At 41.6% G+C, this 25671-nt stretch overlaps 1 protein-coding gene across 5 annotated transcripts in view; it reads right to left on the minus strand.

Moving 5' to 3' along the window:
* The window catches only part of ELOVL7 (ELOVL fatty acid elongase 7), a 70110-nt gene that overhangs the window by 15010 nt on the left and 29429 nt on the right, over positions 1 to 25671 (minus strand). For 2 of the 5 annotated variants that reach the window (XM_054986724.1, XM_054986722.1), the window contains exons 2-3: positions 5738 to 5834; positions 1668 to 1731 (exon numbers count right to left, since the gene is read on the minus strand). In XM_054986724.1, the coding sequence (XP_054842699.1) occupies positions 1668 to 1731; positions 5738 to 5758 (85 nt within the window). In that variant the 5' untranslated portion in view covers positions 5759 to 5834. Of the gene's footprint in view, positions 1 to 1667; positions 1732 to 5737; positions 5835 to 12146; positions 12230 to 25671 lie in introns of those variants that run through there. The other 3 variants (XM_054986725.1, XM_054986727.1, XM_054986726.1) reach the window with 2 other exon arrangements.

Below are 25671 nucleotides of genomic sequence, written 5' to 3' on the forward strand. Positions count from 1 at the left end.
CTGTGTTCTCAGTAACTGTTTGAACCAGGTTTCACAATTGTGCCCAATATGATCATCCCTAGACAAAAATGAGGTGGCCAGTTATCGCCCACTCTCTAATCTGCCCTTTCTGGGCAAAGTGATTGAGAAAGCGGTAGCCAAACAACAGACATTCTTGGATAACTCTAACGCTCTGGACTCTTTCCTATCAGGCTTCAGACCAGGGCAAGGGACAGAGACAGCACTAGTAGCATTAGTGGATGATCTCCATCTGAATATAGGCAAAGGCCATGCCTCCTTATTGCTCCTCCTGGATCTGTCTGCAGCCTTTGACACAGTAGACCATGCCATCTTGTTGAGGCATCTAGAAACAGAAGTGGGCACCAAAGGATGTGCCCTGGACTGGTTTATATCATTTCTCATGGAACAGACTCAAAGGGTTGCCATCGGAGATCAGCTATCTCCAGAATGGGAACTATCTTGTGGGGTTCCACAGGGCGCAATCCTATCTCCCATGTTATTCAACCTCTACGTAAAACCTTTAGGAGAACTCATTCGCAGCTATGGAGTTGGATGTCATCAATATGCAGATGACACCCAACTCTATATCTCACTATCCAGGTCCCCGCAGGATGCAGTGGAAATCTCAGATTGCTGCCTGACAGCCGTGGTGAAACAACAAATTGAAATTGAACCCAGACAAGACTGAAATGATGCTTGTTGGGAAGGCAGAGATCTTGAAAGATATTGTACTCCCCACTTTTGATGGAGTTTGTCTGACCCTTGCAGACTCAGTTAAAAGCCTAGGGGTTATACTGGATCCAGCGTAATTACTAGAAAAACAAGTTAAGGCAGCGGCAAAAAATGCTTTCTACAACCTCACTCTAGCCTGGAAGATGGCTTCTTATCTTGACACGGCTGACCTGGCCATTTGGATCCATGCTATGTTAACGTCAAGGCTTAACTATTGTAATGATCTATACATTGGCCTCCCATCTAAGTTAACTAGGAGGCTCCAATTAGTGCAAAATGCTGCAGCTCGATTGTTATCAGGAGCGAGCAGAAGCATGAACATCGCTCCCATCCTACAGTCACTCCACTGGCTACCCATCATTTACCATGCTCAGTTCAAAGTATTAGTTATTACATACAAAGTTCTTCATGGCTTTAGTCTGGCATACCTACGGGATCGCCTCCCTCCCTGTTCCTCCACAGCAGCTTTGCTCATCTGAACAGTGTCTCCTGCAGGTACCAGGCTGCACACAGGTGAAGTCAGCAGCAGCCCGTACACGAGCTTTCTCTGTGGTGGCCCCTATCCTGTGGAATAACCTGCCAGAGGAAGTCAGAAGAGCCCCCGTTCTCCTGGCTTTCTGTAAATGATGCAAAACCGAACTATTCAAAAAGGCTTTTTACTCAAATGGGAGGGCTGCATTGTAGGGATGGGATTCTCAGGTGCTTCACTAACAAGTTGGGGATCATAGACTTCATCACCATTTTTGCCTCATATATTATCTGCCGCTTTAAATATGTACTCCTATGTATAACCATCACTCCATGCTGTCTAATATTAGTCCTAGAATTGATTATGTTTTGCTTCAATATCTCTACTAAGTCTTGGATCCTTGCTAATGCTTTGTCTTTAAACTTGTATATGTTTACCTTATGGTATTGTATTGAAATGTACTTACTTGATACTGATTGTATTAACCTCATACTGTGTAATCCGCCTTGAGTCTCAGTGAGAAAGGCAGACTATAAATGACGTAAATAAACAAATAAAAAATTAATAAAAGTGCAGAACCCCAAACCTCTTTGCCTTTTGGAACAAACAAGAATGGTAGTCCCAATCATTTCTCTCCCCATCAAAATTTTCCTTATACTGCTACCTGGAGGAACTATCTTATCAACCAGAAAATGCACCTTGTTCCAAGCGGGTGTTGTTTAACACACAATAACAACAAGAACAACATTCAATTTATATATTGCCCTTCAGGATGACTTAACACCCACTCAGAGCGGTTTACAAAGTATGTCATTATTATCTCCACAACAAAACACCCTGTAGGTGGGTGGGGCTAAGAGAGCTCCTAGAAGCTGTGACTAACCCAAGGTCACCCAGCTGGCTTCAAGTGCAGGAGTGGGGAATCGAACCCAGTTCTCCAGATTAGAGTCCTGCACTCTTAACCACTACACAAAACTGGCTCCCCTTGTTGACAGTGGAGATAACAAGTGGCCAATAATAAAAAAGTTGGCTCTATCCTCCCTCATCCAGTTCTCCCCTAATAGTTAAAATATTGCCAATTGCCAATTCCACCTCTTTTCCACAATCATTGCGGTGAAGTTTCAGGAAGCTGTAGAGCATAAGCTTTTTAGCAATGAACACATTATCTTCTCTAGAGACTCAGAGACACAGCCCATATAAGAGATGACCAGCTCCCACAGGAGGAGGGCAGTAACAAATGAGAAGTTAAAAGAAAGGGCAATGTTTGGCAGCCACTTTGAACAAGGAAGGAGAAAAGGTGTTTATGCTGACTCCCCCCTCCACTACTGTGACAGTTGTTGGGAACACTCCAGCACAAAGAAGAGACAGTTTTGGTGGGAATATCAGGAACACATTCTCCTCCACCATGTTTGATTTGAATTATTTGCAGAATGTCCAGAGGCAATATATAAAGGACAAAGAAAATGTGTGTGTGTGTGTGTGTGTGTGTGTGTGTGTGTGTGTGTGAGAGAGAGAGAGAGAGAGAGAGAGAGAGAGAGAGAGAGAAAGGGTAAAAAATTTTTAGAATTGTTTACATTAATGTGGTAACAGCAGTAATGAGCATTATTAAAATAACAAAAATATAATTGAAGATACACACCAATAGTAAGGACTGGCTCTTATTTCTCCAGCAGAAGGAACCTTTCTCCAATGGAAGAAGGTTTCTTTTACTGGAGGAAAGTACTTCTGCTAGTGCAACAAAACCGTGGGGATCCAGCTCCAAGAATTATGGGGAAAAGGAAGAAGCATTCTGAGAACTAAAACAAAGAGAAGTCAACATCACAGCACTTCAAGGAGGCCCCTATCAAATGGGCTAGAAAGTGACTCTTCAAAGCCAGGAAATATGAAAGTTATTTAGGTGAGAGCGTTAGGAAAAAGAACTCTTTAAGGAAAACATTGTGGCCTTCATACCAATTATAGCACCCATTCTCTGAATAGGTCTGCCAGTTTGGTGTAGTGGTTAGGAGCGCAGGACTCTAATCTGGAGAACGGAGTTTGATTCTCCACTCCTCTGCCTGTAATATGCTCTCATCAACCAGTCTCAACGCTACACTCTGCAACATCTCTTCACAAGTGCTGAGGAGGAGGAAGTGGTTAGGTATGCATGCTAGCAGCCATTTTGGTAAGCATATAATATACCATCAATTTTTCAAGCTTAAAGTTAGTTATTGAGTATGTGATGGTATACTTCATGGTTTCCATCTGGTGAGCAGTACAAAGACTTCATGAAATTTGGCCTAGAATGAACACTCAAGTATTCTGCTTTCTTAGGATTGGTCAAAATCACATGATTCCTCTACACAGCTTGGACGTTTAAGAAGGGAACCCAGCCCTTCAAACCATTGCCATTTTCAAGCAGAAGAGCATGGCCACATATACACTCTTTCCTCCCCTTTCCCTCAAGCACTTAACAGGAAGATTTATTACATGACAATTTTCAAATTGTTTACACAAGGCGTTCATGAGGTTGACTGGACATTTACAACGGACAGGAAGCAATTTAGCAGTTTCGATTAAATGTTTTGGAAGAATGTAGTGTTGCTCCGGAGGCATTTTGTGTGAGTTTTCCTGTTCAGCCTCTACAATTTCATCCACCCTAGACTGAGCCCTACACTCTCTTCTGTTTGCCCATCCATCCATAACACCACTGCTCTATTACTCAGTGGCATGGATCATCAGGACATTCAGAACAAGGCAAAAGAAAGGGGTTTTTTCATATAATGCATCATAAATATATGGAATTTATTGTCACAAGTGGAAGCAGTGGCCACTTTAGCTTAGAAAAAAGGCAACACAGCACATATCTGACCGCTAAACTCGCCTGTGTTCAAAGGCAGTGTGCCTCTCAACACTAATTGGTAGCTAGTAACAGTGAAGGAACAAAGGCTTCCAAATTCTCGTCCTTCCAAGGATTCCATTCTGTTTATGCCTTTCCCAAAACCAAATAAATGACCTGATCTTTTCCTTTTTATAAAGCTGTATCCTACCTGCACTGAGTCCATCTAGGCCTATGCTTTATAGCTTCCCCCCCACATACCATAACAAATTTAGTTTGAAGTTTAAAAAAGCTTTATTTAAACAAAGTTTATTTATTTAAATCTGACTGCATAACTTCAGGAATATCTATGTTTAATAGAAATTCAGTAATAGTTATATTTGTAGATAGTTCTAATTTGTATAATTTTTCTTGAAATATCTTAGATTGGCATAGAACAGCCACTAAAAATTACCAAAAAAATCTCTTTTCTGCTCATGTTTAGTTATCTTATTATCAAATGCTTTACGAAATCTGAAATTCTCTAATTTATGAGCTGTTTGCATTTGTATTTCTAAATTCTCCAAAGAATATAAATTATTGATGCCTGTTTTTACTTAAATGCTTTTTTTTTTTTACAAGAGGCTCTTCTAATTTCTTGACAAGCGTACCTCTCAACCCAAATAATGGGCCAAATTTCAGAATTAACATTAAAGTGAAAAAGCAAACAAGGCTGGTTCCAACCACCTCCTGAATGTTCTCTTTTGGTAGTAACCAATATTCTAGCCCTCATTACCCAGCTGGAGATACACCCAAACTAGCCCAGGAACTAGTTACTGGCAAACAGGTTATGATTTAGAATCTCCATGGTATAACCCTTAATGCTTGAAACTTGAATTCTTTTTTAGACAACTTTAAGTAGTCTAATACTTAAGAGGGTTTGTTAAATTGCTGGAGAAGATCAAGTCAATCTGACATTCATTTTAGCATCTGCATGACTGTTGCCTGTCCCTAAAGTACTCCATAAAAGTTTGCTGCATTTGATAAGGTCAATAAATATGAACAAACATGCCAGTTATTGGCCACTTGGGTTTTCATTGTCATTTATCTTTCCTGGACAGTAATTTTTTAATGGTAGCAAATCCAGGTTTGTTTGTTTGTTTGTTTTTCAAGCTATTCTAGAGATGGCATAGATGTTACCCAACTTCATTTTCTCTACATACTTCTCTTTCATACAAGTCTTCTGTAAGAATTTCATTTTAACATTTTAACGCTATTCACTTTCAGGCCAATTGTTATGGTACATAATATGAATATCCAGAGCAATCCGTTACTCATCATATGATGTCACATCTGCCCTTCATTAGCACCTGACATTATTTTTCCTTCTCAGGAACTGCTAGTGCCTTCTCAAATGAAAAGCTAACCTTTACAGACTTTCCCCACACCTCTGCCTGATCAGACTGAATTCATCTCAGTCACACTGCAGAAATAACTAATGTGGTGTACAAGCTAGTGTGTTGGCATGGAGAAATAGATCCAAATCCCTGTCTGCCATGAAACTCATTAGGTAAGCTTGGGCCAGTCAATTGTCTCTGTGTCACAGGGTTATTGTGTGGATGAGGGGACCCTCAAGTGGCTTTCCACAGAAGAAAGGAGGGATAAAAATGTAATAACATCAGTAAACAAATACATAATTTTTTTTCAACCCAGTCTTCATGAATATTGGGGTCAAAACTCACCAGCATCTTTAATCCATTCATCGTAAAGTGATACAGCCTTTGATGTAAGGTTGCCTAAAGCCATTTTCACTAGGATAAGTTGGATTTATGATTTCTCCTGATGGAAAAAGAATGGGATAAATAGTCAGTATCTGTACAGAAAAAGGATGCGGCATTATTTTTAGTAACGTGCCCCTAGAAATATGAGAGTGTAGGAAACTACCTTTAGCATCTCATTGCATGTGTTTGATATCGTTCATACTTTAATGGAGCAATGCTGCCACATTACACTTTCACCTCCACATATACCTCAATTGGTACAATTGCAGTAACTGGGTACATGTATGCCCTGTTGACTGAAGCAGAAAGCTGCTTTTCATTGAGTGTTTTCAGGATCACAACTTTTCATTAAGTGGTTATCACCCTGATAATCAAATAGTATTTATATCACCACAAGTTCCACAGTGATAATATTACTGGAAACTTCTCTGTTTAAACTCATACACTCCATTTCCATTTCCTGCAATCTAAAGATAATAAATGCACTACATAAGCAGGAAGTTAGTTTCTAAGGCATCAAAATAAAATATACACTCAATATCTTATTTGTTCTATAAATGCTCATCCCAGTCTCCTCACCAATTCTGGCCCTAAGCCTGGTGCAAGAGTAGGCCATATATATATGAGATCAACTGTGCCTCTGCATCATGCAAGTGGCACAAAATCCTGAAAACCCCTAATTGCCGTAGAGATTCCTGGAAGGGCTAGTCAGCCCATTCAAGGAGTTCTTAGTTACTTCCCAGGAAAAGCCACACCACAGGGATAATGTCTGAATCTGTCTTTTTAGTGCCAAGAATGTGATTTGAGTACAGCTAGGCTGAACTGCTCTAGTGACATTTTCAAGTGAACAACTTTAATGTAAACAGAACTCATAGCACTGATCCTCACCCCTTCTCCCCAGTCCTCTTGTATTACCAAGTGGTGTGAATACAAAGCTCTTTTCCTCCTCCATTTTGAAACAATGGCCAACTCAAAGTATGCATTGGGCATATACATAAGCTCCTGTCATAGGCGTACATCTCTCCTAGAATGTATATAGGACACTGCTTGCTGAACAAAACACCACCTTCGTGACAACCTCCCTACATTTTGAAAGTTATCTACTAGACAGGCTTCAAGTACAGATTAAGAGAAAACTGAAAGCTCTCCAAGTCACTGAGCCAGTCACCTCAGCCAGCTTATTTCTACAGAGTTCAGTGGGACTAATCTCAATGAAGTGCAGATATATCAGCATTGCAAACCATCCTCTTAACCAAACCCATGTTCTGCTGCAATAGCTGCCAATGACTTCCCACTCAACCTTTTACCAAACAGTATTGTCAGAAAGGTTCCCAATAGCGTGCGCTGGCAACCAATAATCCATGGATTATAAACCTTCAGTGCATGGCTTCTTCCTGAAGTGCATGAGAGGTGGGAGGGGAGAGAGAGAAGAAGGGAGCGCGTGAGTGAGCATGCCCTAGAGCTAAGGCCAGGAGAGGTACACAAGAGGCTCCGGCTGTGGCTGTGCGTGGTGCCCACTTGCGGCAAGCACAGCTGGGTAGGTTGCAGCCCGGCCCAACCTTGGAGGCTGCCTCCTCCTCTGCACTGAATGACGTCAGCAGTGAGGCGGCGGCAGCTCTCTCCCTCTCTGCCTCGGCAGGCTGTGGGGCAGCTGACGACTCAAGCCATGGTGCCTAGGAAGGCCATGCAAGTCAGCAGTTCAAGCGGACTGGAACGGCGCTTTCACATGTGATACCCAGAAAGAAGCGGCCACCTGGCCTGGCACTGCCTGGGAAGGGGCGCCAGCTGGCTTCTACTTGGGGAGCCCAGCCACAGGAAGAGCTGCTGCCCTAAGGGGCAGTTCCCTTGTGCACCCCGGGGCGGCCCCAGAAGCGGCAGCCTGCACAGGCATCGGGAAGTCTCAGAGATGTTCAGCGGGGGCTGCCTTCTCCTCTTGCCCAGCCAAGGCCTCCCCTCAGTTCATGTATAAAGAAAAATAAGCATATGCTGTGCATATACTGTATGTGCATTCACTGTAACTTGGCAACAGAGCTATAGTCTTCCCATCAAGGTCCTAAGAATAGTGGGATAATTATTTGACCACATTCGTGTGATTCAGAGGCTAGTTGAAACAAAAAGCTAAATAAGGTAGGAATTTACACTTTGAATCAGCAGCATAGCATGGGTTGCGAGTGCCCAGGGCAACTCCTGGCAGGAGGTGGTGCCTATGGCACCATGCGCACGCATACTCAAGAGCCTCCGTGCAATAACATCACTTCCAGGAAGTGACAGCATTGTGCAGGGCATGCCCCCCCCCGCCACGGGCACTCCCCTGATTCGGGCCCCCTCGCCTCCCTACCCCTCCACTGCTGCCGCTCGCCACAGCCGCCACCACATGCTCAGCACACTCCTCGGCCAGCAACTGTGGAGGGCCAGCTCAGCGCCCAGCAAGACAGCTGCCCTGTCGGCGCAGCAGGCAGCCAGGGCAAGGCGGGTGGCCTCCTGGCACCCACGGACGTGGCGCAGGCTCTCCTCAGCTGCTGGTGCCCCCTAATAATTTTGTGCCAGGGAGGCCGCCTCTCTGCCCCCCCCCGCTACGCCACTGGTTTGAATTGAAAAATAAATTATGAACCTAAAGCTAGAGCTTACATTTCATTAAAGGTACAGTATTCTATAGTGGAAGGCAGCCATTAGCAGAAAGCAGTTATATGATCCAATTCATAATTCTTGTAAATACCAGATGGGCAAGGAGAGATATAGGAAGGAGAGTTATTAAAGGATTGCTGATGGCTACATCACAGATCCAGAATGCACTAAATCTTGAGAATCTTCTCTGATCAAGCTAAATTTAAGGTCTGTTACATTGTTAAGCCTTTTAAACACAAAGAAAACGTATGGTCTCATTACATACCCCAAGGCATCAGGAAAGGCAAACTATTATTTCCAATAAAATACACACATTGTAATAAATACCAACATGTTTCTAAACTAAAACACTGCCCAGTTTTTACTATGAGGACAGCAGACTTTAGCTAATGTAGGATGCAAAAATATTTGAGTTATTTTCAATATCATACAATACAGGGCCATTCAATTTGTAGAAAAGCTCTCAATATTGAAGATATGCAGTGTAATTCCTGCAACAAATGGCTACCAAAAATTTATATTGAAAACTGAAGGGTTTTTCAGCTGTTCCGATGAACTGTTTATCATACATCAGTACACAGTGACGACTCTGCTGGAGGAGATCAGTCAGAAAATCACTGCAGAAAATCACTGCAGTTAACACTGCAAGCTTGAAGACAGATAAGTTTACTCATCTAGGTATTGTTGTTGTTGTCTTTCTTGTCTAGTGGACTGCCATTCTCTCATTTTGAGAGCTGGAACTGTTCCTTTATCACTCAAGGAAGTAATAACAACTGAAATAGTAAATCAAATAACATTCCATTTCAGAGAGGAGCAGTTTATACACCATATTCCTAACATTGTAGGGAAAGGAACAGGCATGCTCTGAACAAAACAAGATACAAATATGGTATAATGATTGCTGTGCCTCTTGCAGTTGACTTCCCCTGAACATGGAGGTTCTTCGTGTGTGCATCAGGAAAGCCTGGGCTGCAGCAAAGCCACTCCAGGTGCCAGAGTGAGTGGCCCTCTTAGCAATTATGGAGTCCTGGGCAGAAGATCAGGAGGGTCCCCCAATCACTACAACCCCAATGCACTCCCCCTCTGGCGCCCAGCCTGGGGCAGGTGGGTGCCAGAGGCACAGAAGCCTCCCGGTGCCATGGAGTTTTCCCTTCTCTCAGGTTTCAGAGGTGGACAAACCAAAGAGTTAGAAAGATATGTCAGGGTCAGGCATCTGTTTACTGTTTAATGCTCTGCTATCCTTTGACGTGTAGACTTACTCTCTCGTGACATCCTTCTCTTCTTGGCTTGGTCATGCTTCTCTCCCTTCTCTCCATCCTCCACCATAGATGCAGGACTTATCCTGGCATCCATGTCCATCCTTAGACTAGACAGGTAGATAGGATCTATGTCTCTTTTTCCTATCAGTTTTGAGTTCTTATAAAAAACCTCTTATTTCTTTTCTAAATATAAAGCAAGTGTAAGTTTGTTATTTTCTCTCTCACTCTCACAGGATTTCATAGTGTTCTATATGTGATAGTGCTCTAGAATTTATTTTATTTATTAATTTTTACCCATCCTTTCTCCAAGGATATCATAGCAGTGTACATTGTGTGTCCTCTATTTAACCTTCACAACCGTCCTGTGAGGTAAGTTACGGTGGCTGTCAAAATAATGTGTATAGCTTAAAATTAGGAGCACTTTATTAAATTGCTATAGAGGTATAAAGAGATGTATTGGATATTCCTTCATATCACATATAGTGCATTAGTTACCTCTTTCAACACAATTAAAACTCTGTAGTCCATTGGAAAAAGGGCTTAGTAAAGTGTACAGTATATCCCATTGACAGAAGGGTTAATTTAATTTTACTGTGCACAGAATATATTTTAAAAACTCATGATGAGTCTGTACGTAAAAGAATTAAACTGCACACATCTAATGGGAATAATATTAATATTGATAATGTTTTCAAGTTCTGGAAAGAAGACAGAAGTTCAATTAAAACAAATTACCCAAGTAGTTTATATTTTATGGTTGTATGCTTATATGTTTTGTATGTTTGTCGACTGAAATATTTGTTTTGTATGTTTGTAGACTGAAACAAGCTGCTGTTTCAGCTCACAAAGTTCATTTTTAGCTCACAACAGCACACAGCTTAAAGGGAACATTGATCAGCATCACTTTCCGTATATGAGCTGTTAAGGCATGCTATTTAGGGGGGACAGTAAACCTGCTATGTAAGCAGCCAACATTTATGTACTGAGAGTCAGGCCAAGCATTTGGGTAAAATGTACCATGGTCAGCTCCCGTGGTAGACAGGCAGAGCAGGCACTGCCTCTTCTGGTACTCCTTAGCCTCAACCAGCATGAAAACAAATAGTTAGGAGGAACAGTTTTGCTCTCTGCCAAAGTCATTATCTGAAACTTACAATCACTTGGTTACACGATAAGGATGAAGTTAGGAGAAGAGCCTGTTCTCACCTACAGTTTCTGCATATGTTAGATTTGCACACAGAACAGCACCGCTTAGATAAAAGACACCACTGAAGAGCACACGGGGCTTTTGTGTACAAGTTTGCATTCATTTCATGGCTCTTTTGTTTCAGCTGCTTTAGTTGTAATGCAGAGTTATGGGTGCTGAGCCACAACTCTTAACTCTGCACTTTTTTAAAAAGCAAAGGGTCTTGTTAGTAATGGGTCTTGTTAGTACTCCTCAACAGCAAACATCAGCTCAAGTATAGTTAACATAATAACAACAACAACATTCAATCTATATACTGCCCTTCAGGACAACTTAATGCCCACTCAGAGTGGTTTACAAAGTATGTTGTTATTATCCCTACAACAAATCACCCTGTGATTTAAAAGGGCTGTTTTGGAGAGAATGTCATCACCGCAATGGAGGTCCTTCTGCAGGTTACTAAACAAAGTAAATTCTGTGCCCAAGTTGCACATGGAGATATTATACGAAGAAACACAGTCCAATGCTACTGCTAACCCGCTTCACTTCCTTTTCTGGAAAGTGCTGTCACACATTCTTAAGTATCCGGTATATTATCAATGTTTTCTAGGTCTGAATGGCTTTTTCAGAACCTGTAAAAAATTTGAGGAATGAGAGGAATACATTTCTATGAAGCTGACATCCTAACTGGACAGTTTATCAGTGACCATAAGTTACAATAGTTAAGTGGAATCTACACCCCTTCCTTCTTATATCTCCTCAATACTTGCCACTCAGAGGTGAAAAGTACACCTCTGAGTGGCAAATGTTGAGGACATACAAGAAGGTAGGGCTGTTGCCTTTGTGACCAGTGAGCTTCTCGGAAGCATCTAGTTGACCAACACTGGAAGCAGAACGCTAGACTAAACGGACCTCTGGGTCTCACATAGCAGAGTGCTTAGATTTTTAAGAAAAGATACACAATTCCAGTTATATTCACCGTATGAAATATTTTCTGCACGACTTTACATTTTAGAAGAGCACGGAGTCCCCAAGATGGCTGGCACTTGTAAGATACACTAAGCATTTGAAGAACTTAAAAGCATTAATACATTTAATATTAAAAGAAACAATAAGCAGCAGTAAAACACACACGAACCTTCCTCCACTTACAATCCTTAATCCTCATGAGCATCCTGTGAAGAATGTAAATTTATAGAGAAAACAACATTCCCCCTCCCAGTGCTTTAGTTCCCTCTCCCCTTATCCTTTTTCTGGCTACAGGAGTGTAGAAGTATTCTCCCTTCTAGTACAATTAACTTACCGCTGCCAGGATCCCTGGGGGGGAAATCCACACTGCAGCCTTTACTTTTTTTTTTCTTAGAGAGGCAGGCGCTGAAACCCCTTGGAGATCATATGGTGGCAAATATATTCCAGAGAGGCTCTTAAGCTATTTGATGAGAAACTCAAAAGCAAACTAGCTATTAAATGGGCAGGGAAAACTACAGATTAGCTTTCTTAAGTAATATTGTAGGAGGGCGATTAAGACCAGAGCAGAGATGTTGATTGCCCAATTTCTGAAACATTCCAATGACACTAACTCCATCATATCAGATCTCATCCTAAGTGTAACAAAATTATTGTCAAATTGTGTTGAACAGCCATGTTTAATAGCAGGTCTGTATGTACATCAAGTCTGTCTTTGGTTTGTTTCTATATATAATCCGCTCTGTTCAGTGAACAAAGTTGCAATTACACTTAATAAAAGATAAAGGTAACATTGCCTTTCTTTCTGAGCCCTTCACGCTTGAATTGGTGCTCTATACCAGGCACAGCCTCCATTTTTTACCACTTACCAAGGTGTCTTACACGGAAAACAATTAAAGAAATGCCATGGAGAAGCTGATAAGCCCAGGGGATAGTCCTGCTGCTGCATTTGTCATCGCATGAGAGAATCATCATGGTTGGACAGACAGTGCAGCACCTCCCTCTAACATGCAACACCATTTGTCTTTAAGAGTCACCTCCCTCCCCATCCCTCCTTAACCAGTAAAGCAAGAATTCCAAATTTAACCAGATTTCCAACTATATCCTGAAAATACCAATAAGGTGTTTTTCAAGTATACTTCCAGCCTTGTGAAAAAGGGACACTGCTCTTTCTCTCTCACACACACTCACACACACACACACACACACACACCATTCTTCCTGTTTCTGGGCACAGAGATTATTCATTTAGAATAAATAGCCAACATTGTTATTTCTATATGACCTAATGGTTTCTGTGCCAAACCCCAAAATAAATCAGTGGTTCTGCCATGATTTAAAGAAATCACAGTTCTTTATGCCTTGCTAGTCAATAATGCTAGGAAAAGTGGATGACAGTAGGAAAAGTGGATGACCTAAAACGAGATGGCTTGACTCAATAAAAGAAGCTGCATCCTCCAGTTTGCAGGGTCTGAGCAAGTCTGTTAATGATAGGATGGGGTTTTTTTGAGGTCTTTCATTCATAGGGTCACCATAGGTCGGAAGTGACGTGACGGCCCGTAACACACACATAGTATATTAATAAGAAGGGTAATCAATTGCTGAGGTCACAGGGAAAGAAAATGTCTCTGCATTCACAGTATCCACTCTTTCAAACACAATAAATTGAGAAGTGTCAATGTAACCATGATACTATCACAGTACCTGGCTGTTTGAACCAAAGCACACTGTACTGCTCTGATTTCCCCTGTGCATCAAAGCTACTAGGGTGTCAATATCCTTCCTTTGAGGACTTGCTCAGGATGTTACATGCCCTCAGAATCCTGTTACTCACACTTGTCACATTAAGAGGATCTTCCAATTCCCAGACCCCTATCTCCACAGAACTCATTAATCCATAATGTACTTCCTGTTTTCCCATAGCATACTCAAGCAACCCAGCTTCCAATCTCAGGCCGAATTAATCCAAGGTGCCCAACTGGCAAGGAGACATATATCAAGTGTCCGTATTGATTAGACTCATTTTCATGATGGACAGGTTGCTCTGGGTATGAAGATAATCCAAAAGAGTCTTGCTCAAAGTTCAAACTCTCCCTTACTTGGAAGCCAAGACTATTTGTCTATCTATCTGACCTGTGGGTCCTTTTGAGACTTGCCTGGTGAAGCCCGATCTGCCCCACTGAAGTTCCAGTGGAGAGCATATCTACTTCCACTTCAGGCCAGGCCGAATGATTTTTATTTTGCACTTACATTTAAACAAACTAGGAAAATCACAGCTCCTAGCCTAGCTTTTTAAACATCACTGGTGTGTGGTGGTGGAACAAAATGTCTACTGCTTATGGAGTATGCACAGGTCAACATTCCTCTGTTTGCCTAGTCTTTCTGGTCTTTGCACTGGTCTCTGTTCCCATATTCTTGTATGTAGTTTTGATCAAGCCTGGTGTTGTTCTTTGGGGAGTTCTGAGGTTTGCTTCTGTATTCTTTCAGTGTTATGTGAAGTAGAAAGTCAGACGTTGCTTGCTATTGTTCTGTATTCTTTGCATTTCTTGCTTTGAGTTTCAAATATATTGCTATTGCTTTGTTCATTTATCTTGCTACAATAAATCCTCATTTTAATCCTTAAGTGACTTGGCTTGTTAATTCCCCTTCCTGATTTGTAAGGTGTTGCTAATTTCCCATTCACTTTGGTTAGACAAAGGAAGTCTCCCTTCTCCTTTTGAAGTTGTGTCCCGTCCCCCGTCCCCCCGTAGTGAGAGAGAGCACCTGGTACAGACATGGGGCTCTTTTTCAAATTTCTACAATCCATATGTTATTGCAATTGACCACTGAATGTCCTAATGGGAAGTAGACAAACATGATGATAAACAGCTAAAGAGCAAGATAAACCAACAGCCTCTTACAGCTTGATCTACATGCTTAATTATAGAATTGGACCTACGCAATCAGATGACCAGTCGCAACCAACGAACCTCTCCCCTTTTAGGAATCTTCCAAAAGATACTTACTGTTACTTCCTCCCCGCCCCCCCCTCCTAAATCACTCAGGCCCAATTCTCCAAGTTGCATGACCTTGGGAGATAAAAGGCTAATGAGGTTCTCAGGCTAGGAGGCCAAGTGCCTCTTGTTAGCCTGAACATGCCAGTTAGTATTCATGTTAACCCTTAAGTGGACCAATGGCACAACTGCATCACACCAAGGGTCAAACTTGGGTGGCCATTCTGGTAACAGCAGCATTCTCTGGGGTAGTGAAGAATACTGTGTCTCCAGTCCAGTTGTCACAGAAACTGAACCTCACCAAACCTCAGTAAACAGGAGCTAAGCTTTGTAGGGGTAGGCAATGTTCCACCTACAGAGCTCACAGTTCTTAATGGTTCCCCAACATCCCTAAAGAGACTTTGCTGCCAACATGGATGCAGAAGCCACAATTAATATCTAGAACATGGAGATACCTTGGGCAGTAGAAACCATTACCCAGGAAGTCTTTTCCTACTGGCTAGAATGCAACTGGTTCTCGGATATACTAGGGAATGTGAGTTGATTAAACAATAGAGGCAGTGAGCAGAGAACATAAGAGGAATCCGAACAAACTGATGCTGGAATCTGTGTTGGCCTTATGCTGTGGTGCTAAGGGCAATAAAGAGGAATTACTACTGAAACTTCTGCTTTTCTGTAATGCCATTCAGCACCACAGCTGAATAGTAGAAGAATCACATCTAATCCAGCATCCTGTTTCTGACAGTAGCCAGTTAGTTGTCTTGGTCAAGGCCTCTCCTGGACATTGCCACCTAGCTCTGATATTCAGAGGTAGTTAAATGCTCCATTTTTTAGGCATCATGACCCCTGATGGACTTATTAGCCTTCTATGAGCCAACATTATTGGCTGTCTTCCCAGAGATGAAACTGTCCCTATCTGTACAGGCCTTCCAGGCTAAACAAACCAAGCAAGTTGCTGCCTTATCTACAGATCACAGAGTAATTAAAAGTCACCCACATTTGCCTGAATTGCTGTAAGGATGCTGACAGGGTGTTTCAAGAGATGCAACCACCCATTTGTCCTATCTTTGCTCATCTGTATATTCATTTCGATTTATAAACCATGCAAACAAGAGTAAAATACAGAACAATTCAGTTCAGAAAATCTTAAAAGATATTTAAAATAGTCTCAATGTATGAATAGTAAGTGCCACCCCCTACTACAATCCAGTTGGAATGTCACAAAAAATAGCCCTTTATTTAGTCTGAAAGGCCTTTAAGGACAATGTCTAGTTTCATATCTAGGAAGACAACCACTAATGGTGACTAACAATAATAATGTTGAAGAAGAATGATAATTTGGGTAACCACATTAAGAGAAAGGAGAAGACCTAGTTGCTTTGATGCTTGCACTGTGATGGTGGTGGCCCAACTCCAAACATTCTTGGGTGGCATGGATTCTCTAAAACCAATCTGGCTTCTGGCCTATTGGGCACTAAATCCACCTTGGTCACTTTGCACCAAAAGGAAAGACAGGAGTGTGACTGTTGATTCTCCTGGACGGTTCAGCGGATTTCAGTACTATCTGTCCTGGTATCTTCTGGTACCATGGTCTGGTGGTTCCAGACCTGCCCAGTGGGAAAATTCTAAAAGGTGGTATCAAATACTTTTGCTATGCTACAGGGCATTTGTGGTACCAAAGTACTTCAGATTTCTATTCTATCCCCCATGCTATTTCAGGTGCACACAAAAATTCTAAGTGTGCACCTGGATTTGGGGCAAAATCAATATCCTGATGACATCGAGTTGTATCTGTCTTTTTCATGCGATCCAAGCATGAGTCTAGATGTGCTAAACCTGGAGTTCACTGAATGAAGCCTAATAAGCTCTATCTGGTCATAGAGGTGCTCATGATAAGTGGTTTAGGTACTCAGCCTGGTCAGCTGGACTATCCACTGGACCTTTAAGAAACAATTTTACAGACTGAATGCCATTAGAACTGTGCCTTGACTATACACACCCTAGTGGAAAATAACATCTTCCATAAGCTTCCTGGTATTTTCAGTTATCCATGCCATGAACATGAACATAAGGAGAGCCTTGCTGGACCAGACTAGCGGTCCAGCAAGCCCAGCATCCTGTATCACACAGGACTCAACCTGGAGACCCAATTAACAGGTTGCCAAGGCTGATTGCCCTAATGCTGCCGTGTAGCACTGGTACCCATGGTAACACCCCGGTTGGATTACTACTATGTATTATATCTTGTGCTACCTTTTATAAACATTTAAAAATGTCACTGTTGCAGATGTTGACCAGGTTGTTAACTGGGCCCTGTCACACTGAAATGTTTTGCTAGGGCTTGAAGCTTTTAATTGTCTTTTACTCTGTTTCTAGACATATTTCCAACTGCTGTTCTTGACTTATAATGAAGAATCGCCTTTGCCATGAACCTGTGTTTGTTATCTGAGGATCCACTCTGGATATCCTTGACTTTGGAAACAAGGTGAGCACCCATCAACAAGCAACAAGACTTTATCTAGGAGTGACTTTCCCTCCTTTCCAAGATAGATTATGTACTAACAAGAAACTTAATCTCTGTGGAAGTTCAAGTCTGAGAACTCTTTGCAAGATCTACCTGATAAAACTAGAAACTGTTGCTGAGCTTAAAGTATGGATTTTTAACTGATATTTTTTTAAAAAATGCAGGAGAGTAGGGGGTTGTCCCCCCCTTCAAAAAAACCTACATTGAATCTCAGAGATTTTTTTAACTAGGTGAACTGTATTAAATAGGACCTGAAGCCTACTCACTGCTATTTTGAAATCTTTCACCTTCCTTTATCAAATTTATATTCCTACAGCAATAAACGAGATAGTCAATGATAACAGAAACAACTTTACTAAAAACAAGATTTGAGTTCAGTAACATCTTAAAGACCAACAAGATATTCCAGGGTATCAGCTTTTTGAGAGTCAAGCTCCTTTACACAGGTGTACGAAGGATGCTAATGAAAGGAAAAATTGTGTGGCAAAGAAGAAAACGTCCAGTGCTTACTATTCCCCCCTGAGTCTTCAGTAGCAAACTTAATGATCTTACTAAAACTCAAGACATACTATGGGCCAACTGAAAAAACCCCCATTTTAAACTACTACTTAAGAACAAACAGCTTCTCCCATCTGCATTCAGCACATTCCTCTGGTTTAACATAGTTAATGGTAGTCATAACTGACTTATAAAGTTTTCATGGCAAGAGACTAACAGAGATGGTTTGCCATTGCTTGCCTCCGCAACCTTGGTCTTCCTTGGAGGCCGCCCATCCAATTACTAACCCAGGCTGGCCCTGCTTAGCTTCTGAGATCTGACGAGATCAGGCTCACCTAGGCTATCCAGGTCAGGGCACAATTAATAGTAAGGGCAATCAATGCCCAATTAAAAGACATACTTGAAGAGTAAATGCTTTCATAGGAAGATAAAGACCATGAATGTTTCAAATGAGATCAGCTCACTATTGTTTTTTTTAAAAAAAATTATTTGGTGCCTTTTAATTTCTGAAAACCATTACTTCTCTGAACTGTGTAGTTGTGTATCTCATCTCTGTAGTGTTTCTGTTAAGGTTTTTTTTTTTTTTTTGTAGCCTACATCTGTACTAACAGAGGTGGCCACATAAATTCCCATGGCAGAACAACAGGGGCAGATGGGTGTGTTTAAAAGCCTTACAGACTGCCGACTAATACTCATCCACACATTTCCTTTTCCTGATCCAAAAGAGCCGCTGTTAAACAGGTATTATTATATGCTTAAATATGAAGCTAATGTAACAGACTGTAGGCATGAAGCAACAATTGCCACTTGACATCTTAGATGCATCTAACTTGATTGTTTTTGTGGCATGAATACGTGTGGGTTACAGTCAGAAACAAGAGAACTAAAGAAATATTTAGTATCTTACTCAAACAAAAGGACAGAATACCTCCATGCCACCAAGTTGTTAACAATGGCCAGTTTATCATGATAGTTTAATATCACTAAACACCTCCTTTGAAATCCTGCAACACACTCTTCTGCAAAACAAAACTGTTGGGCGTCGATTTATAAGATGCAATGTAGAATCCTAAGGCTGGAAGTCTTGTTGAGCCTGTGGCTCCTTTTGTGATGTTGAGAACACAAGAGTGGGCAAAACAACAAACTGGCTATGCTGGAAGGTGGGACCAATCATAAAATGGCTACTATGCAACGCTGGGGCCAAGAACAAATGTTGTAAGGCCAGCGTCTTCCTAAGATGGAGGAAGCTGTTTTGCCACAGGCTGTTTTGTCTGAGGCAAGGGTCACTGAAGGGATCTGGACAGCCAAGAAAGCTCACAGAGGCAAGATATCTTTCCAACACAAATATGGTTTGATTTTAAAAAAAAAAACCACAATACAAACAAAGGCAGAGGTTTCCTATGTTTTTCTCAACCACTGGGGACTACTTACAGCAACAGCCATGCTCCTAAACCTGGTTCCACATCACCTCCTGGTCTCTGGTGAAGCCCTCCTGCTACCTCTTCCTCTTTCTTTTTTATACTTTCTTCAGCTTGTTAGGCGTGGCATCCCTTAACTAGTTACAACTTGCAATCTGCAGGCTAATGCCTGCACCTGAGACTCTTAACCCTTTTATCAGGAGGACTGAATGACTAGGATGAAGCAAAGCTGTAGCTACTTATCACTACTGAACCAGTTGCCAATATGGTGGAAGCCAGAATAAGGGTCACCTGACTACACCATCCCTAATTCTCCAAGGGGAGGGGTCTGCATTGTCAGTACATCAGCCCACAAAAAGGGTGGTGCCTTCTGGGTTCTTCTGAAGCATCTCCGGATCCAATGAGAGGGAGTAGAGTCAGGATTGGTTTTTTGCTTTGGGAAAAACACGTTTTGGTGAAGAATCAAGTGGGTACTAGGAAACCCACTGATGTGTGCCATGGTATCCAGAGGTACCATGTTTGGTATCAGTGGCACAATATGAATGCTTATGTTCCTGTTCAGACAGGCCTGTGGTTACAGTAGCTGGCTACTAGGAGTTTTCTTATTCTGCTAGATTTGTCCCCATCAACTGAGAAGCCAAGGAGCAAAAACTCTTCATTCTTGTCTGTACTAACAAATGAAACCATAACAAAATAAAAAGGTAAACTACCATATTCACAACAGCATCCTTGGTTTTATCGGATATCTGAATGATCAATTTATTAGTGTGCCAGCCTTCCACAAGTATTCCTAGAACTCCTTTACCCCAAACTGGTTGGCATATCATGGGATGTTTACCAGCTCTTATACTTCTCAGAGTAATCTAGCAAAGGAATAATCCAGCAAAAGGTACAAAACCTGTGAAAAGAAAGGTCCTGGTAGGAAGGGTGACTGAGAATTAGAAACATAAGTAGATAGAGTGCGGGAAAGGAGCTGGAAGATAGGAAGAACCACTGAGGAAGTAGCAGCAGTAGACCAAAAGGCAAGGGCTTCAGGCACAGAAAGATGAAGATGATAAAGAGGTCCAGTGGTGCTGCAGCATACAGGAACTCTGAATGTTAGCATTTGCGTAGTAAGATTTTTATGTAGGGAGTTACACGTGAAGAATTTTAAAGGGGGATCCAATTTAGAAAGAAATTTGGAGAAACAGCTAAGGCAAGGGCACTGAAGATGATTTGTCCCGGTGAAGGATAGACCTGCCATGTTAATACCTGCTTAACAAGATACTTGCTATGGTGCTAAAACTCATCACTAAGCATGGGAAGATAAAGATTTCTCAGGACGTTTGAGGCATTTTCAGGTACAAATCAAAAACAGTCAGCTGGTACAATCAAAGCTTCGCACGTAAGATTTCTGCTCCACACCATGTAATCTTTACCCTGGAGTATTGTTTATTGACTGTTCATTGTATTGACGTATGTGTAATCCACACATTGTATGTGAAATCCACCCTGAGACTCAGCAAGAAATGCAGACTTATAAATAAAACAATTAAATAAATAATACTCCAATCGGCAGATTCACTTAAGAAGCTATCGTGCTGTAAAAAAATAAACACTGAGGAATTCTCAGCTACCAGACTCAATAATATCCTTACAGTTTGGAAAGGAACTATAACACCTAGTAGATAAAAGTAATAGTGTCATAGGATACATGTACCCCAACATCAAAGTATATATATAATTCTTGTTGTAAGTTGGGTGTATTATGTCCAGTCAAGTCACTTTCAATTTATGGTGACCCTTATGAAAGACCTCCAAAATGTCCTATGATTAAAAGACTTGCTCAGATCTTGCAAACTGGAGGATGCGGCTTCCTTTATTGAGTCAAGCAATCTCATTTTGGGTCTTCCTCTTTTCCTACTGCCTTCCCTTTTCCTAGTATTATTGACTTTTCCAGAGAGTCTTATCTTCTCATGATGTGACCAGGGTAAGATAGCCTCAGTTTTGTCAGTTTAGCTTCTAAGGAGATTTCAGGCTTAATTCGATCTAGAACCTACTTATATGTCTTTTTGGCCCTGGTATCCACAAAACTCTCGTCCAGCACACATTTCAAATGAATCCATTTTCTTCCTGTCAGCTTTCTTCTCTGTTCCACTTTGACATCCATACAGAGTACAGAGGAATACCATTGTTTAGATTGTCTTGATCTTGGTCCCCAGAGACCTTAAAGATCTTTTCTAGTTCCCTCATGGCTCTTCTTCCAAGTCTCAATCTTCTTCTGATTTCTGAGTTTCAGTCTCCCATTTGATTGATGAGTGAGTCAAGGAACGTGGTGGAGGAGAGTGCCCTCAAGTCATAGCTGACTTATAGCAACCCCTAGTGGAGTTTTCATGGCAAGAGACTAACAGAGGTGGTTTGCCATTGCCTGCCTCTGCAGTCCTGGTCTTTGCTGGAAGTCTCCCATCCAATTACTAACCAAGGCCAGCCCTGCTTAGCTTCTGAGATCTGATAAGATCAGGCCCACCTGGGTTATGTAGGTCAAGGCAAATCAAAGAATAGAAAATCTTTAACAATTTCAATTGTAAGTTGCAAGCTGCACTCTGAAAAATGTTGTCCAAGGCTGACTTACATTATCACTGAGAACTGTGCAGATGTTCGCATCTAAAAACTGCTAGGCAAAGAATACTAGGCTAGATGAATTTTATGCTGAGGTCTGATCCAACCCAACTTATAGGTATAAATTAAGAAACAGACTGTTGCAGTCCTAAAAGCAAACTGAAACATACCTCACGATGTTCAATTCTTAATTCATATAAATTAATCTCTGGCCATTTGAAATAGTGAAGCAAGAAAAGACATGGTAGAGAAGTACTGATCTTGGAGCAAAAGTTGATAGTGTTCAGCAGACTACGTGGCATGCAATCAAGAGCACAGAACACCACAAAGGAAAGGGACATTATTCAAAGTAGCTAACAATATCTGGTGTGTGTGACAAAAGGAAACTTCATGACAATTCAGAGGGAAGGTGCAGAAATGTTTTACTCTGTGTAACAGACAGTGATTGTTCAAGACAATTTTAAAAAAAGTACCATTCTTGAGTGGCCCACACAAGAGATACTTGCCATTCTTTATCCTACTTTATGTTCCTCACATAATAGACAATATATAAGTTTTATGTATGCACACATACTAGGAAAGAATTTACAGTACCAGTTCAGAGGGAAGGGCAGTAACCATTCAGAAGATGTCAAGTTAGCCTGAAATACATGCTTCTATCTGTAGACGAGATTTTTTAAAAGAGGCATAATAAAATTTAGCTCTCTAGTTGTGTTAATTTTTAAATTCAATCACTGTTCTATGAGCACATTCTGAACTAGAGCAAGATTCAGCAGCAGCATATCCAAATAAGACTTGCCGTGGAGATTCGAATCAAATCGAATACCTTTATTGGCATAACAGCATTAGACATGCACAGTCAGCAAGGATACCAAAAAAAACCCCATCCATTACCCCAGCACTTAAAACCATTCCTCTCCTCTTAGATGCACAACAAAGAAATTTAGCCACAGAATCAATGATTTCATGGTTTTGGGTGGATAGTAGGAGGAGAGTCTTACCACTGTCTGAATGTCCTTCATAATTTTGGAGAAGAGGTTCTAAATAAATGGCACGAATATTACAATAAAATAAGCAATATAAGAGAACATGTTCAATGCTTTCTATATCCCCCAAACCACAGGCACAAAACTTAGAGGAGCATGGAATTTTCTTAAACCTCCCATACAATACAGCAGAAGGGTGGACATTAAAATGAGCTAGCATAAATGCTCCTGTGGAGATTCACTTAGCTATTGCTTTCATTTTAAAAAACTCATGCATATTTTCTCTCATCCTTTCTCAAAGGAGTTCAGGACAGCAAACATCACTCTCCTGTCCCCATTTTAATTTAAAAACCACGTTAGTAGGTGGGTTAGGTGGAGAGTGATTGGTAGACCTAAAGTTAGCCAATGAGCTTTGTGACTGAGTGGGGGTTTGAAGATGGGTCTTCTTGGTCATTGTGATGAAGTATTAATCAAAATCACAATTAAAAGTCCAGCGGCACCTTAACACCTAAAACAAATATTCCAGCATAAGCTTTGGTAACTCAGCGCTCACTTCATGGACAGTGGAGCATAAATTCATCAGGCTGATTAATATATACAACAGAAGGGGGCATGTATCAGAGAAGCCAATTCAGAACAAAGCCCAATTCAAAAAGTAATCAGTTCACTCAAAATGGATGAGAAATACTTGGTATAGATCCCCAATAGAGATGGGCATAAACCGGGAACATTCGGAACGGCGCGATTCATGGTTTGTTGTGTTTCACAAACCATGAACTTTCATGAACTTGCCCCGGTTCGCGATCCAGTTTGTTTGGTTTGTGAAAAATCACTTCTGGGTCAGCAGAAGGTCTGCAGAGAGTCCCCTGTTTGCTAGGAAACTGATTGATCGGCACCAAGCTGTCTGCAGTGACGAACTGACATACAAACCAAATGAATCAGGCAAAAATGTGTCACGGTTAGTGAGAAATGAGCTACCATGAACCGCCGGTTCGTGAATCACGAACCAGCCCAGTTCATCATGAACTTTGGTTCATATTTCAGTTCGTGTCCACCTCTAATTCACAATACTAAGTGGCTTAGGAGCCACATACATGGCTCTTTTGAGCACTGTTCCCCCATGTGGCACTTACCACGTTTCAAGAAAACAGGCAAGGTCCTTGCCCGCTGGCACTTGAGGTTAAGTATTTCCCATCTTGAAACAGTCACTGGCAGAAGAATGGGTACACTGCAAGCTTCCCTAATGTTCAAGCCTCATGCTAGATATGAAAGTAAAGGTGGCTCCTTTGGTTGATGGCGATTGTGGAGTAAGCTGTGACGTAATTAAGATCCATCTGCTATTACAGTTTAACACAGTTACCCATCTGGTATTAGTCAAGATCAGTACCCTTGCTGTGACGAACAGTGAGATAAATGGAGATACTGACCCCTCCCCACTGTGCCAAAGTCTGCTTGCAATATGACGGTTCTGGCTCTGCAGCTAGATTTCAAGTTTTAAGTGGGAGTGTACAAATATATTTTAGTTCTTGATGACAGTCCGTAATACCATTTCCCTCCCACCTATTTCCTTTGACTAATTTCCCACTGTCACTGGTTTATCATACTATACTTGTAGCACATTGGAAAGAAAAGGTTGGAAGGTTGTGTGGGTTCAACCTATCATTATAGATTCGAGGAACAAACCTTTCATTTGGTCCCATCACGTGGATCAAAAAACCTGCATAGTAGGGCCATACACAGCCAATCTCCAGCTTCTCTCTAGAAGCAGAAAGTTTCAAGAAATTCAAGGAAAAGAAAATAATTGGGAGTGCTGGGCCTCCCCGCTGCATCAGTGGCCATTGCTTCTCTGGGCTTCTCCTTCACTGTGTTGCCAACGACTCACTGTGCCTGCGCCAGGATAAAAAGTGAATTTTCGGCAACATGACTTCACTTTTATATATTAGAGATGTTAGCAAATGAAGGCAAATACACAATGTACAAGCCTGGTCCATGTACAAGCACTGGGGTTTGTCCATGCCAGTTTGGTGTAGTGGTTAAGAGCAGCGGGACTCTAATCTGGAGAACTGGGTTTGATTCCCCCACTTGAAGCCAGCTGGGTGACCTTGGGTCAGTCACAGCTCTTTCAGAGCTCTCTCAGCCCCACCCACCTCACAGAGTGATTGTCCTAAGGATAATAACAACACACTTTGTAAACTGCTCTGTGTGGCATTAAGTTGTCCTGAAGGGTGGTATATAAACCAAACGTTATTATTAAGCTTCATATCCCACATATTACTCATCTTACATGATCGATTTGTTGCACGACAGCCCTGACAATGATAGATAAATACACTATATTTACATATGTGGGTGGAAATTTTTCCTCGCAATGTCACTGAAGAGAATATTCTCTCCCATTACACTGAGAAGCTGCTGCAGCAAAATTTCACTGTGAGACACATACTACTACTAACAATAACATTCAATTTATATACCGCCCTTCAGGACAACTTAATGCCCACTCAGAGTGGTTTACAAAGTATGTCATTATTATCCCCACAACAATAATCACCTGTGAGGTGGGTGGGGCTAAGAGCGCTCCAGAGGCCACCCAGCTGGCTTCCATTGGACAAGTGGGGAATCAAACCCAGCTGTCCAGATTAGAGTCCCGCGCTCTTAACCATTACACCAAATTGAGTCCTCTTTGCAAGGCTTTCCCATAAGAGCAGACCGGGAAGCAAAAATGGCCATGGAGCAAGACAAGTTGAGCAACCCGTGCTACAAGCCAGCACCAAAAGGCCACTGAGCTCAGTGGGGCCAACAATGGGCATCAGCTCACCCACTGGGTTATCCCTCCAAATGGAAG

Source organism: Eublepharis macularius, chromosome 8 (assembly GCF_028583425.1).
Source record: "Eublepharis macularius isolate TG4126 chromosome 8, MPM_Emac_v1.0, whole genome shotgun sequence".
NCBI lineage: Eukaryota > Metazoa > Chordata > Lepidosauria > Squamata > Eublepharidae > Eublepharis > Eublepharis macularius.